General features: G+C 40.7%; 1 protein-coding gene across 15 annotated transcripts in view; it reads left to right on the top strand.

Moving 5' to 3' along the window:
• The window catches only part of Elavl4 (ELAV like RNA binding protein 4), a 138,834-nt gene extending 126,908 nt beyond the window's left edge, over positions 1 to 11,926 (top strand). For 8 of the 15 annotated variants that reach the window (XM_031378190.1, XM_031378193.1, XM_031378186.1 and 5 more), the window contains 4 exons: positions 2,208 to 2,361; positions 3,817 to 4,042; positions 5,799 to 5,837; positions 8,956 to 11,926. In XM_031378190.1, the coding sequence (XP_031234050.1) occupies positions 2,208 to 2,361; positions 3,817 to 4,042; positions 5,799 to 5,837; positions 8,956 to 9,325 (789 nt within the window). In that variant the 3' untranslated portion in view covers positions 9,326 to 11,926. The remainder of the gene's footprint in view (positions 1 to 2,207; positions 2,362 to 3,816; positions 4,043 to 5,798; positions 5,838 to 8,955) is intronic. The other 7 variants (XM_031378196.1, XM_031378191.1, XM_031378194.1 and 4 more) reach the window with 2 other exon arrangements.
• Positions 11,927 to 15,758: the final 3,832 nt, after the last annotated feature.

The following is a 15,758-nucleotide window of genomic DNA, read 5'->3' as shown; positions in this document are numbered from 1 at the left end:
GATGAACCAAGCTATAGCCAATCCTGAGGAACCACAGACGCCAGCATCGTTCATCGTGAGCTCTGGGGATTCATTCATTTCTGTCAGGATGTTTTGTGCCCTCTGCAGGTTTCAGGCTCTTTTCTGAGAGGTGGTGCCACAGATATAAAAAAAATATATACATATTCACACCCCTCAAGAAAACCACAAGACTGGATGGGGAGTTAAGGTCAGAACAAGTACAGCACTACAGAGGGTCTTGGGGTGAGGCAACTGCAGACAAAGAAGGCTGCCCAGAGAAGGTGGCATTGAGCTAAGCCCTTACAAGAGTGAGATTTGGCCTCTTTCTCCCTGAGTAAAGGCATGCAATGGAGAAGGTTGAACTTTGAGGGAACACAAATGTAATCAAATAACGTTAGTAATTGGCAAGGTGAGACGGGTAAGCCTTATTACAGTGGGCAGATTTCCTCCTTCCTGCTATAGTTCCTCCTGAATGAAAAAGAGTTCTGCTGTGTTGAAACTGTTCTAGCCCCTAAGAAAACATGGGATAGGAACACCTTCTGTGGAGTAGAGTCCTGCCCAGGCAGTTACATGGAGCTGTTAATCCTTCAGCTCCCTGGTCTCAAATATACACACAGATCCACCATGTAGAGACCAACTGTGCTTCTCTGCCGTGTGCTGAGAAAATGTGGTATGTATGGAGGCCTCCAGGCCACCCATGATTTTCTAGAAGATGTAGATACTGAAGGCAGCTGCCTGGCTCCATCAGTGAGAGGAGGCAGATTAGTCATTCACATCATTTTCTGTTGAGTCAACATCTATATTTAGGTAGAGAACTCATAAAGGGACCTAATGTCCCTGTCATAGAAAGGGGGAATGCACCATGATCAAGGGGTCTGCCCATCCTTCATCTTCTCCCTGAACTTATTTTCTTCCCTGAAGATGTCACAAACAAGGCCAGCATTGCTGCTCAAGGTTAGCTCTTAATGTCAAAATTGTGCGCCCATATGTTTTTTTATGTACCCATAATCACACACGCATGGCCATGCAAGCATTCTCACCCTAATGGATTTAGCGGGTCTTCTGGATCTGTGGTCTAGATTAAATAAAACTGCCAGCTGAGAAATGCTAAGACATCTAGGTCCCTTCCTGTCCACCGTTGTCAGATGTACTCTGAAATGACTGCTTTCATCATTCGTTCTGAGCCATAACCGCCCCAGAAATAGCTTTAGCAGGAAAGTGCTTTTGTTAGACTAGCTGTAAATTATATTTCAAATGTCTGATGTTGTTTTCTTTAAAAATAAATAAATAAATAAATAAGTAAATGAAAGTCTAAAATTACTGACTGCTGGGGTTTGCTTTGCTTATGTGTATGGTTGGAGATTTGGCTTCTTGCAGATGGAGTCTCGGATCTGTTTACAACTCTGTGTTAGCTTTTTGGGGAGGAAAAAAACAGCAGTTGGGAGATCTGGGAGGACAAATTTACAAAGTCAAGCTTATTATAAGCACCACGGAGGCTCTCTCTTCTCTCCCACCATCCTTCCCCTCCTTCTTGTCTACCGTGCTCCCATTCTGTTTGTTGTGGTTTTCTATCTGCCCTGCCTCGAAGTTAGAGGCCACCGGTCCTTGCAGATGTGAGAACAAGGTCACATATTGAGTTTAACAAGCAGATGTTCATTCAACCCCATTTCACCAGCACTTTGTCATTCAGCTAGAGCAGACCTCATGGGAACAGATTGGAGCAACACAAAGGATGGGACATTTAAAAAAAAAAAATCGTACAGAGAACCTGATTGTTTTTATGCTTTGGATAGGGATGGGGGTGGGGAGGATGGCACAGAGAGAAATGTGCAGAGCAGAATTTCAGGGGCTTTTTTTTTTTTTTGGTTTATTCAAAGATTATTATGTGTTGGATACAGTAAATCATCTATACTCCCACATCCAGGAGGTAAGTCTTCAGAACTTCATGCGTGGGTAGTTCTGCATTTAACAGCTGCCATACAGTAGCTATTTTGTTCTGCACTTAGAGACCCTTATCTGTGCGTTTGTTTTAAGTTCTGTCGACAACTCTCCTTTTGTTCATCTCTTGTTGTTCTCCTGTTCTTATTCTTATACAAGAACCATGGGTCCCAAGGACAGACAAGGGACTGTCATCTTGGTTGTTACCTTAGTCTCCTCCCTGAGGATGAGTGACTGTCATGCATTTAGCATCTCTCGCCTTCTCCCAGGTGTCCTACGCCCGTCCGAGCTCGGCCTCAATCAGGGATGCTAACCTGTATGTTAGTGGCCTTCCCAAGACCATGACCCAGAAGGAGCTGGAGCAGCTTTTCTCTCAATACGGTCGCATCATCACCTCACGCATCCTGGTTGATCAAGTCACAGGTTAAGTGTTTCCCAGTTGTTGATGTCCCTGTACGTCTATGCCCTCTTACCTACAGAAGTAGGTACATGGTTGTTGAAAGCAAGGGTTTATAACCTGAACAGGCAGGTTTCTGGTGCTTGTACATAGACTAACTGAATGAGCCTTCTTGAGAAGCCAGAGTCCCCACAGCTAAACTGGCAGAGTTGTAAAGGAAGATTTGGGTGTCAAGTCGGGAGTGGGATTCTGTGGCCTTCAAAGTCTCTCTCAGCCTCCAACCAGTGTGTGAAATTCACTAGATGTACAGCTCTAGCTCCAGGCCACAGTGATGTAGAACTAGAAGGGGCTTCAAGCTCCTTTATTCTACACATCAGTAATCATCTGAAGTAGAGTGTCAGATTTCCTACCAGCTAGTCAACAGTGCAGAGGTATGGACCAGGTTTCTAGTGCCAGGGTTCTTTATCCATAAGAAAGAAACCAACATCTCAGGAAGAGATGTAAGGTAGCTTGGGCAGCACTGCCCATTACGCTGTCTTGTCTATGCCCGATTTGATGCCAGCTTGAGATGCTTACTATTTTATTCATGCTGCCATCTCCCATTGGTGTTGATTCTGCCTCAAACACTGTGCAGAGAGAGAGAGAGAGAGAACCAATGACAAAGGAGACAGAGAGCCTGCTTTCACCTGGCCCCAGTACAGCAAATTCTTGCTAGGAACTGTGCAGTGTCCCAAGAGAGCTCAGAAAGAGGTGTGCTGTGGCTGGAAAGGCTCCATGGTAGAGGTAATTTTGGAACAGAGCTTCGGAGAACGATGCAGAGGAAAGGATAGAGCAGTCTGGATGCAGAACATATCCCGAGGTAGAGTGTTGAGAATGAATATGGCTTGTTCAATACAGGTCAGTAAGGCCGGTGCAAATTTCAATAGGAGATTTGAAGCCAGAATGCCCAAGGCAACAATTGCTATCCCGAAAAGTCTGGATTTTATCTGCATGTAGCAAAGACCCGGGGAAAGGTAATTTGTAGGATTATTTGTTCCTGTTTAAGACAACATAGAATAAGAGTCAGGTATAAAGTGCATCATTCAAAGAGTTCAAAAGAAGCACAGATTATGCACGTAAAGGGTGCAGTGTGTGGTCAGAGGTTGCTTTTCAAAAAAATGACAGTTCCAGGTATGAGGTATATAAGGCACTGTGCAGAACTAGATAGTTTGGGGTGGTTATTTACAGTAACTAAAGGTGAATAGGGACTGAGCGGGGCAGCTGTGAAGGCCTGGAGGGAAACAGCCCTGTGCTCTGCTCTCTGCATTGGAGACATCTGCCCAGAGCAATTCGGGTAGAAATGCACCCATGCCTTTTGGTGAGTGACAGAGATTCAGAGAGCTGGTCTCAAAGGTGGCGTGAGTCACTGCAAAATATCCACAGGGCACTTCCCAGTGATTACATTTGTTCACTCTTTACAAATGTTCTTTTTCTTTCCCCAGGGGTCTCTAGAGGGGTGGGATTCATCCGCTTTGATAAGAGGATTGAGGCAGAAGAAGCCATCAAAGGGCTGAATGGCCAGAAGCCCAGCGGTGCTACAGAACCGATTACTGTGAAGTTTGCCAACAACCCCAGCCAGAAGTCCAGCCAGGCCCTGCTCTCCCAGCTGTACCAGTCCCCCAACAGGCGATACCCTGGCCCTCTCCACCACCAGGCTCAAAGATTCAGGTAGGCATGCTGGCAAAGGAAGGAACCTACCACCCACTACAGACACCAGTGTGGAATGACACATGGGCCAGAGAGCCCATAGCTCTGAAGGACAAAACAAGGCACACCACCTTGGCCCCACCCAAGCCATCACTGTGTGCCAATTCCCCAGAGCATCATCCTCCACTTTTATAAAGTCAAACAATCAAACTAGATGCACTTCCTAGCCCTCTGCCGCCTGCGTGTCACTGTGACGATGGATTGTATTAAACTTGAGATTCACTAGTATATACAAAATCTCTTTATTTAGCCAGACAAGAAAAGTCTGTTTCAGTGGAGCAAATCATTAAGATGTAGCCAGATGCAGCAGCTCAGACTTAAGGCAGGGTAGACCCAAAGGCAGATCCTTGCCAGGCAGCAGTGGCTTGCTCTCGCCTCTTTTCCTTAGTAATTCTGTTGGAATCCAGGAGAGGGGAGACTCTCTTTAATATTAACTTTATTCTCTTAAGTCCCATACCCTGGGAAGAAGAACAGGAAGATTCATCCACACCTTACTAGTGTTTCTTTGGAGACCCAACACCAGCAAGTCCTTGGTTCAATGAACAAGTTCCTTATGGGTTGTTTCTGGAGGGCGGGTTTTTTTCCCAGACCAGCAGTTAGACTCTAGGCACCCTCTGTTGTGCAGGGGAGACGCGCAGCCTTGACCTCCCCTTAGCAAATTCTAAGCAATTACTTTATTCTGCCCACGTAGCAACTTCCCTTTTAATGAAAGGCTTTTCTCGTTGTCAAACCTCACGAGAAAAAAAAAAAAAAACAGGCCCTTTTCTCTGTAATAGTAACCATTCATCTAGCTAAAGTGGGGGAAGAAATCGGCCTCTTCATGTGTCCTCCTGTGCCCCATGACTCTGAAATGGTTAATGATTTCATGAAGGGCCTGAGCCACGTAATTTCTGTTTTGTGTGAAAGCGCATGTAGTATTTATGTAGAAAAGCCTTCCTAGCGGGCTCCTGATGGTGGAAACTATGGTTACTACTGCCCCGTATCGTGAATAGCTTGTCCCCGAGCAAGGGAGTGCATTGGAGGAACATGACCACATAATGACATTTTGCTGGGAGGTGCTTTGGGGATGTAAATAGTAAGCTGTTTGGGAGGGGTTATCTATTTTTTTTTTCTTTTGTTTGTTTGGTTGGTTGGTTGGTTGGTTGGTTTTCTTAAATCTTAGCTTGTAAAATCCCTCCCTCGAAATCCCCCACCTTCCAAACTCTGTGTGTGTGTGTGTGTGTGTGTGTGTGTGTGTGTGTGTGTGTGTGTGTGTGTGTGGCCAGATTTAGTAAAAGCAGCCAGACTAACAGAAAAGGTCTCTTTTCTATGTGTAGTCCGTGGTGATGTGTTGTTAGCCTGCAACCTTTGCTCATAAGCTTAGTTATAATAAAAGGTAAACCACATAAGAACATCACCAGCTTTAACAGTTTCACAGATAACATAAAAGGAAATTTGGACACATTTTCTGGGGTAGGGGGACACTGAATTAATTCAGACCTTGAAAGAAAACAGGGTTCGTTAGGCACCTGCTTTAGACTCTAGCATTGACCTGGACATGAATTACTTGCCATTGGAAACAAGAAAGAGAGAGAGCTGCCCGTAGAGAGTCTCCTGAGCAGTGGGGAAAGTTGTCGAGCTTTTCTTCTTTGAAAATGGAGCATTCTTATTAATAGTTCCATTGAGTGATCTTGCCATCTGCGAGGCATTAACCCAGAGACCCTCCTTCTCTTTGCAGGCTGGACAATTTGCTTAATATGGCCTATGGCGTAAAGAGGTAATTAAAACTCCACAGATTGCCAGATGTCCATGTTGGCACAGACTGGGGCTAGATTTTTTTTTTTAATTCACTAACTTTACTTATTTTTTTTTTTTTAATTCTTCTTTTTTCTTCCACCAGCATGTCAAATTCTTAATTTTAATTTTGGACCTCGGTTGATTTTGTTTCTTTTGGGGCACACAAAAATGTACTTCTTTTTCCTTTTTCTTTTTTTTTTCTTCTCCTTTTTTTTCTTTTCTTATTTTTATTTTTTATTTTTGCAGGTGGGCTTTCCCTATGGTTCAGGTGCCACAGCTACCACGTCCTGGGTGATAGGATCTAGTCCTGTGTGCCTTCCCTTGAGGAGAAAGCCCTGACTTTTCTGGCTGATTTTGCAAACTTGCCAAGTGCCTGTCTTACATTTCTTACAAGGATTCAGTTTAAGAGGGCAGATCCCAGCAAATCAAAATTAGAACATTTTGCTGATCATGACTGACAATCTCGTGATTTTCAGTAGGAAAAAATAAATAAAATTCTTTTTGGACTGTAAGCCCTGGCCAAATCATGAATTAAAACATGGATGGCTTCTTTGACTCTCATTCCACTGTGCATTTTGAGAATGCATCTTGAGAATGAAGTGTATCTGTGTGCACCTCAACCAAGGGCTTCCTTTATTACAGGTTTCAGCTGTTATTATAAGTATTCTCTCAGCTATATGTATGGGAGGGCTTACACTTGAGGTTTCTTTCATTTAAAGTATATTAAAGATTATTAAAGAATAAAAAGTCCTCCTTTCATGGGGCTTAGGACTGAAAAAGTCCCAAGGGTTTGAGAGTTTCTGAATGTAATCAAAAGGTTTTCCAGGCCCAACCTGAAATCAGAGTCTTGGAAGTTAGGTGGGTGATGTCACTATATCTGTGAGGTCCCCATATGTGACCTGAGAGGCTCCACTGCACTGCCAGGGACATCGATAGCATCCTCATCTTCTTCCTCAGTTGAGATGTGCTCCTTAATACCCCTTCATCAGTTGAGGGAAAGGGATGTGGTCTTAAAGAGCCACAAGCACAGACCCCACTTTGTCCAGGTCTTTCACCACATGGCTATATGTGGTAAGTACCCTGACACACTGTGTGGGAACTAGCACACAGTGAAGGGAATAAGCTGACTGCAGCTTCCCTAGCAGAGAGAGTGGCAGCCTCTTAAATCTCAGTCCCAGCCCTGGTGATGCTGACTACGACTTACCCGCACATGTCTAATACACCGCTTGCCTCTGACTAGGACTTACCCGCACGTGTCTAATACACCGCTTGCCTGTTCCCAGGCACGTTGCATCTTTCTAGCTCTATTCCATCCCTTTGCTGCTCCTTAACTTTGGTGAATTAGCACCACATGCTATGTGGAAAAGGTTGTAACACACATGAGACTAGGAACAACTAACTGGTCCATGTGTTGCCACATCAGCCAGTGTCCAATCCAGCCCAGCCCAGCCCAATCAAGCATAGCCAGCACTAGTCGGTAACAAGATTCTCCTTTTTATTAAATCAAGATTTGCATGTGGCCTCCATCCATCCTACCTTAGTGTTCCGGGTAATTATCACCAACTTGAGTGGCGATCCTACTTAAAATCCCTTTACTGGCTCTGAGCTTAGCCTTACAATAAGAAGTTGGTTGGTTGCTTTTTTGCACACAAATGGAAAGATGTCAGGCTGAAGGAGAAATAATCTATAAGTTGGTCTTTAAAAATAATATAAATAACAATTAAGTCATTTTACCTCTTTACGGATCTGTACCATAAATAGTTATGCTTTTGTTTTATTGTTAGTTTTTAAGCAAAAGGGGAAATTGGTTTGTTGAATAGTAGCAAAACAAACAAACAAACAAACAAACAAAAACAAACAAAATCTGAGTTGTTCTTCATAGCATATCTTTAGGTTATTATCTAAATTCTAGTTAAATGTGAAATTTTAATGACTTCTAAACCTCTAAGAATGTCTGTTTACTTTTTAAAATAGTCATAACTTGCACTTTGTCCTGTACCCCCGTCTATTTTGGACTTCCTCTTCTCCCATTCCCTCCCCCTCACCCCTCAAAAGTTTCAACCAAATGAAAAGCAATCTGGTCAGCAGTGAATAGGTCAAAGTTCAGGGTGAAACAAAATATTGCCAATACTGTTCTGTCATAGACTCTGGTATCCTAACTGTTTCTTCCATCACAAATGCCTCATGGGTTTATTTTATCAGACAGAGAGTAAAATCTGAAGGTGTTTTTTTCTTTTCAATTCTAAACAAACAAAAAAAAAAAAAACCCATGACATTTCTAACCTAATGCAATAGTCGCACCAAAGCAAAGAGTAGTTTTATGCTTTTCTAATGTATAGCAATTCAAAAATTACAACTGCACAAACCACTTGAGGTATGTTCCAATGATGCTCAGAAACGGATTTGAGACGATATAGTCTCAAGGAGTAGTACATCTATTATAACTGCTCCAGTTCTATGGGAGAACCCTCGTGAATAAATGCTGAATAGAACACGAGCCACTCATCTGGTTAATAACAAGATACCTCCTCATGTATTTACAACCTCAGGGACACCAAGAGGTCTCTGGCAGACGTAAGTGGAGGGGCCGTGATGATGGTACAATTGAGTGCTTCTAGGGCCATCCCTTAATCTCCTAAAAAGTTAACAGAGTAACATTTTCCAAGCACTGATAGCAAAATTGTTATTCGCTCAATCAATAAACATGTATTTTTTTTCCTATGGGCTACTGTGTCTGGAGCCTGTATGTACTCTACTGAATGAATAAACCCAGCATTAGAATGGATGAACCAGAGTTCCTCCCCTGAGAATTCACAGTCTATGGCTGGGTAGGTTCAGGGTGGGACAATGTATGACCATAGACTGTGTTAGAACTATGTAAAGCCTTGATGTGGGGGCCTCTCGTCGCTTTTAGGAAATGACTCGGTCAGTCTCTTGGCATGCACATGCTTTAGCTATCTAGCTCATCGCAAGAAATATCACAGATGTTAGCTTTTGCATTTTTGTTTTGAAACCCTGAACACTCTCCTGCTGCAAACACTCACTCAGCCCTCTGCCCCGTGTCTGTGTCTGTGCGTCTGTGTGTCATCCATGGTCAGACTGATGTCTGGACCAGTCCCCCCTTCTGCTTGTCCCCCCAGGTTCTCCCCAATCACCATTGACGGGATGACAAGTCTTGTGGGAATGAACATCCCTGGTCACACAGGAACAGGCTGGTGCATCTTCGTCTATAACCTGTCCCCTGATTCTGATGAGAGTGTCCTCTGGCAGCTCTTTGGCCCCTTTGGCGCAGTGAACAACGTCAAGGTCATCCGTGACTTCAACACCAACAAGTGCAAGGGCTTCGGCTTTGTCACCATGACCAACTACGATGAGGCAGCCATGGCCATCGCCAGCCTCAATGGTTATCGCCTGGGAGACAGAGTGTTGCAAGTTTCATTTAAAACCAACAAAGCCCACAAGTCCTGAATTTCTCACCCTTACTTATTAAAAAATATATATAAATATATACGAACAAAACATGCGCGCACACACATACACAAAAGAGAGAGACAAACTTTCCAAGGCTTATATTCAACCATGGACTTTATAAGCCCGCGTTGCCTAAGTATTAAAACATTGGATTATCCTGAGGTGTACCAGGAAAGGATTTTATAATGCTTAGAAAAAAAAAAGAAAAAAACAAAAAAATACCTTTGATGCATTGAATGTTCTTTCATAGCTGTCGTTGTTGAATATAATATACATAGATAGCGATGTGCAGGGATTTTTACCCAGCCAGCTAACTTTACTACCTTCCTTGAAGGTGGGTCTTTTTAAGATGACCATTCGCTCATTTGAAGAAGAAAAACAAAAAACACAAAAAAATAACAAACAATTTTTACAAAGTAATGGAATTCAAAGGAAGAAAAAAAAGATTTTTCTTTTTTGTCAAAATGTTGATCCAATCAGATTGGTTTAAAAACCCCCACACAAATTAAAGAGGAATAATAAAAATTGCAAAAATGAAAAAAAAACTTTTGCAAATTTTTTTATTTTTCCTTTTTTCTTTTATATCATGTGAACTAAAACAGTCTTCTGTTAGGGGACGGGGAAAGGGGGTACCTGATGACATTAACAATTTAATAACATTAACATTGTTGCCAAAGAGGTGGTCTCTTTGCTGAAAATGGGTTTCAAGAAAAATCTATTTTTATAAAATATAAAGAATTTTTACAAGAGAATCTGGATTTGAGAAAAAATATTTTGACTGGCTAATTTAGGGGAAATTGACAACTTTGTCGCGTTCATACTGCACTGGTAACTTTTTAGAGATCAAGATGTGTGTTTTAAACTGGATTCGTAGACTGTTTTTTGAAGGATGGGCTATAAACAGATGATCTTCATATCTTTTCATAGCATGTAATAATAATAAAAAATATTAATTGCTAGGGGAAAGGAGTGTTCGTTCTACCCAGGGTACCACAGTTCCCCACAGTCAAAACCCAAAAGCAAGGAGATGAGTTGAAAGACAGTTTTTCTTTAAGTCATCAGTATGGGATGTCAGCAGAACAAAAATTAAAAAGATTCATTTTCCTTTTAATCTAAAACTTCCTTAGTTTGAGCAGTAGGTGCTACAAAATTATTTACATATCTTAGTATCATAGTTAAATGTAAACGTGTTTAGGAGAGGAAAAAAAGATACATTTGCTTTACATTCATTAAGCAATTTTCTAATTCACTTTGTAGCCCATGCTGATAAGATTGGGCTGTGTGGGTACATTTGAAACACTGTTTATGTTGCTTGAAACACTTATTTATTTAATTGCAGATGTGATGATGCCTATGGCCAAGATCAAATATAGCTAGATTGGCTAGACTACTTGTTTGTTTACTTAAACTTTGGGAAGAAGCATATTATTGTGTCCTTCTGTTGTGTGTGTGTATGTGTATATATAATATAAATATATATATAAAGTTATTTTTTCTTTGGTTAATTTATTATAAGTTGTAACACTTGGCTAGTTTCGTTTGTATATGTCTTAAAATGTTTTCTTATGATATTTAAGTGACAGTTAAAGAGGTATCAAGGTAACTTGTGTAGAACTATTGTTTGATATATTGTCATGTTTGTTGTGAATATTTTTTCTTACTGCACAGTAGAAAAATTAAAAAAAAAACTGGGTCTTTATTTTAATGTAATTCAGATTGGGGAAGACTAAACAGAGCTAAGGGAACAAAAGGACTATGGGAGCAAACTCCCGTGTCCAGTGCACTGATCATTCTAGTACGTTTGTGCTTTGTACGGTTATCTATTTAAAACAAAAATGAAACAAACAAAAAAAAAAATCCAAGAGTTCATGCTCTTCCCTGGGTAATAGAAACAGTTACTCGCTATGCATAATCTAGTTGATAGTAAAATTTGCTATTGCTTTTCTTGTCTTGTTACATAAAATCTTTTCAATACAAGTTTAGTCTTACTGGTAATAAAACGTTATGGTTATTTATAACTTGTGCTTATTTTGTGCATTTTTTCCCATGCTGAACCCACTAAGTGCATGTAGACAGGACTGTTGTTTGCACACTGAAGGGCAAACTCCGTAGTAGTCGTTGTAGTGGTAGACACATAACGAAAACTGAGGCTGCACCATAGACTACTCCTTTAAATTTTTTTTCTATTTTTTTTTCCTCTTTTCAGTTTTTGGAGAAAAATAAATAACACCAGATTTCAGTTCAGAGAACACTCGTTCAACATTCAGGGAAACCTTTATATGTCACCTGCTATGAATGAATGCAGTTTGCTGGCAAAGTTCTGATGCATTTGCTAAGCATTCATGGAAAGGCATGCCAAAATCTCTTCTCTATGATGTGTTCAATCTGGGGGAAAAAAAAAGGAAAAAAAATCTTAGGACCAGGCAGTTGTATACTTTAGTTATAAATGAATGACTTCATGTTAATCTTGCTAGTTTAGATGATTTCTGAGGGAAAGTATTGTAAATGTTTTTTTTTCATAATCTTGTTGTGTTTGAATTATTTGTACTTTATCTGTCCAGACAATAAATGAAAGTGTGTAGAATGAATTTGAGCTTCCCAAATTTTTAAATGTGTTTATTCCAACTTTTTTCTATAGTATATGCAGAGTTCCCTGATATTCTCTCATTACGTAAATAAAGGAATAGAGTAAAGTTCTGTTTTGCAACTTAGCCCGGTCTGTCAGAGTTTACTGAGTGTTTAGAAGTCATTGCCCTAATTCTATGCTACTTAAAAGTATGGTCCCCAACAAGCAGTATCCTTGCCATCTGAGAGCCTGTTAGAAATGCAGAATCTCAATCTGAAGGCAAATTTATATAGAACCAGATCCCAGGATGAATCACGGGTCTTTTAAAGTTTGAGGCACATGGTCTATTTGGTAAGCCAGAAGATTTGGCATTTCCTGTGGCATTATAGCACATTCCTATCGGTTATTTATAAGAATACCTGTGGCTTGTTAGGAGGACAAAGGTCACCATTTACAAAGTACCCATAATGCATCAGCCAGGCCATGTGGGGACTACTATCTTCTTTCACTTTATTCTCTCAGTAGTCTGTGAAGAGCAGATAGCATCACAGGTGATGCAGGCAAGGCTCTGTGAGTTGAATGACAGCAAGCTTCTAGTGGGTTTGAATCAGTCGAGGTCTCCTTCTCCAGCCCTGTCCTCCACTGAGGTCAAGTTGAGTATGGAGAAAGCAGACTACTTGTTCTGAAAAGTGACGACCAACAAGAAAGATCATCTCTTATCATTGAGCTCACTTTTATTTAGAAGAAGCAAAGACATGACTTTCTATTTGAGGAGGAACCCGGCACAGAGACTTGCTTGTGCAAGTGTAAAAAGAGCATGATTTATCCACAACCTATGACAGTAAAAAGTGTCTACCTTATCGTGAAGTCACATTATAATCTGCCCTGAACTTTACAGAATGAGCGTTTTACCTATTTCTGAATATGATCATTCCTTGATGATGTACTGTCTGTCTTTCATTTCCATTTTCTCACTAATTGAAAATTCATAATGCCCAATAAAACATCACCATCCATAAACTGACACTTCAAGAAAAAAATTGCCCCCACTGATCCAGATGAATGAATAGCCCAATTCTCTTCCTTTTCTCATTAACCCCTTTTTATTATTATATTAAATTACCACATCAGTTGGGATAATTAAATTCAGGGCATAGAATGGGATTTAATTAACCAAGCTAAATATTAAACCTGTAAGTCAGCCTGCACCTCAACAGTTGAACTCAAAAGGTCCCTCTAGTTTTCTCTAAATACAGCCCCATGCTTTGTTTCTAAAGGAAAATGAACATTTAAACAAATAGCTGCCCCAGAAAATAACACCACTTCACAAATGTATTTGTAGGGTCTAAAAGCTTTGCGATTAACCCTGTGATAGTTGCCACTCCTCAGGGGTCATGTTGGTGTTGGGCTATGGAAAGAGGCTATAATGTTTCTCATTCATGTAGTTCATTTTTGCACCCCAATAATAGATCTATGCAGAAAGTTTCACAAATAGATGTAGGTTTTTAAATAGGTTCTGAAGATGTCCTTAGAAGGACACATTCCACACACACTCTCTTCCCAACATAGGCACAATGTGTCTGCTTAATGTGGAATAAAAAAAAAAAAAATCCCTCTTGTTGCAGCTGTCTGTCCATTACCTTAAATCTCCGGGCAAATATAGTTTCCGTGGGTGTTTGTAGGGAGCTCTAGCAAATCACAAGAATGTGGAGAGATTATTAAATTTCTTTGAGGTCCAGGGTACATTATATTTTGCTTGGATGAAAAATTGAATGTCACAAGAGGCTGACAGCATTTAGTTAGTGTTATTTCTATCAAAGAGATGGGTAAGAGTGTAATGTGCTCACACTTCCTCTCTCTTCTCTCTCTTTCAGTGTGTGTGTGTGTGTGTGTCTACAGGCGCATGTGTGCATGCTGTGTCTGTAACTGTACCATATAAGCACTGCTCAAATCAAGACATTACTTAACCTCCATCACCCCAGGTCACACACTGACCAGATGATGATTTCAGCTGGAAATTTTTATTCATTTGAGTCCCGTTTAAATTTCTTTCAAAATCAATTGTTTATTCATTTGTAAATATGATCATTTACATTTCATTTGTAATATCAACTGCCCTAAGGAACAACATTTCTAAGTCTTGTGGAGCTAATACTTCTTAGATAACTTAAATATCTTCATTTGGCACAGAGTCACCTTTGCAATAGATAATTCAAGACCCCATTCCCTTTCTAAGCAGCACAGTAGGCACTGTGCAGCCATTTCTTAATGGACACACGCATGCCAACAGGTAGAGACAATATATATTTGTTTCTCAGTGGATGCACACATGCAAGCAGGTAGAGGCAAGTTTTGTATAACTAAGTAAAAAGCTTCATTTTTTCACTTTTGAATGTGAATTCAAAAACCATCCCTGGCAGACAGAAAAAAATGCTTTCTCAAAACGGAAGTCATTAAAATCTTAATTCGAGGCCATCCTGCCTGAATTTCTCCCCCAGCCTTAAAGAGAGCCGAGGAACACTGCTGTATAATAAATACCCTCTACCCTCCACTGCCTTTGTTCTACCTGATGAGAGGAATAATAAAAGGAAATTACATTTTATTTCCATGAGCTAAAAGCAAGTTTAATATTGTCCAAAAATGACTCGTACCATTTCTTTATCTTATTAGCTTTTTGGCATATTAGGTAATAAGATAATTTCTCCTGGTGCAGTATTTATGTAAGAATCGTATTTCTCTGTGTGCGGATCACTTACAGAAGTGTCTGTTAACGGGAGAGAATGATGCATAATCGGCACTTAGGATTAAAATAGATCTGAGAACACGAAAGTGTTCCTTCAATTAAAGGAACAGCATTGCTCCAGACTCATCTTTTTTTGTTTCTGCCACAGAATGAAAACTGGCTTAAAATGGCCCAACCCCAGGTTAATTACCAGGAGGCTTTCTATGTAAGTTCAGTTTAATCTACTAGTGGTTCAAATTCAAAGTGGATTCACAGGACTCTCCAGGATGCCTTATAATTAGTTCGGACACTCTCCAACAAAGTCCTTGAGATATAAGCAAATGTTTCTAAGGACAGGACCAGTATGTTGAAAACCTTTGGTGTTCCAACTACTAAAATGTATGTTCTAGTGAAGAGCGTCATTGACCCATTTACACTGAACAAAAAAAGACTCACAGAGATTAGGTATCTTGTGCAAGTAGGTGGCAAAGCAAAAACTTAAGCCTGGGTCTGTCTAGTCCCTGATACCCCATTATATCACCCTGGCTCTGAGCCAATGCCCGCTGCACAGGCGTCAAAACAATTACCAAATGGTCTTCCCTTCCGTCAAACGTAGAGGTGAACCCAGTTATGTAAAATAACAAGGGAAACTCCACGAATGAATGTACTCTGCTTGGGATTAAATTCCTCCTCAGATCTTTCATAGAAAAAAAATGGATCCCATAATGTGTCTTCCAGACAAATGGATAAAGAAAACCTGACAGGGATGCTTTTAAAGCCCTACTGTTCAATGGTGAATTAAAAATAAAATTGGACTATTGGTAGGTTTGTATTAATTGCCAAAAGTTTTTGAGATAAAAAGCAGTTCAGGATGGAAGTGGAATGTAGGGCTAGTGCTGTGTCCTCCAGACTAAACCCCATGACTCACATGACTCACAGAAGAGAAAGAACCACCTCCTTTGAGATCTTTTGTTAGAGCCGCCTGAGTCCCACTCATAAGTCTCCTTCCTCGGAACTTAGTCATCCCTAAAGACCTGTCAGCGGCAGCCACGCTCTAGAATTAAGTTTCAGTGCTTGACTTTCGGGGTGCATTCAGACCATAGCAATGGTGAAATGAAGGTAAGCAGAGACAGCAAGTAGAA

The sequence above is a fragment of the Mastomys coucha genome, unplaced genomic scaffold, assembly GCF_008632895.1.
Source record: "Mastomys coucha isolate ucsf_1 unplaced genomic scaffold, UCSF_Mcou_1 pScaffold18, whole genome shotgun sequence".
Classification (NCBI taxonomy): domain Eukaryota; kingdom Metazoa; phylum Chordata; class Mammalia; order Rodentia; family Muridae; genus Mastomys; species Mastomys coucha.
This window is presented reverse-complemented; position numbering and strand designations above follow the sequence as displayed.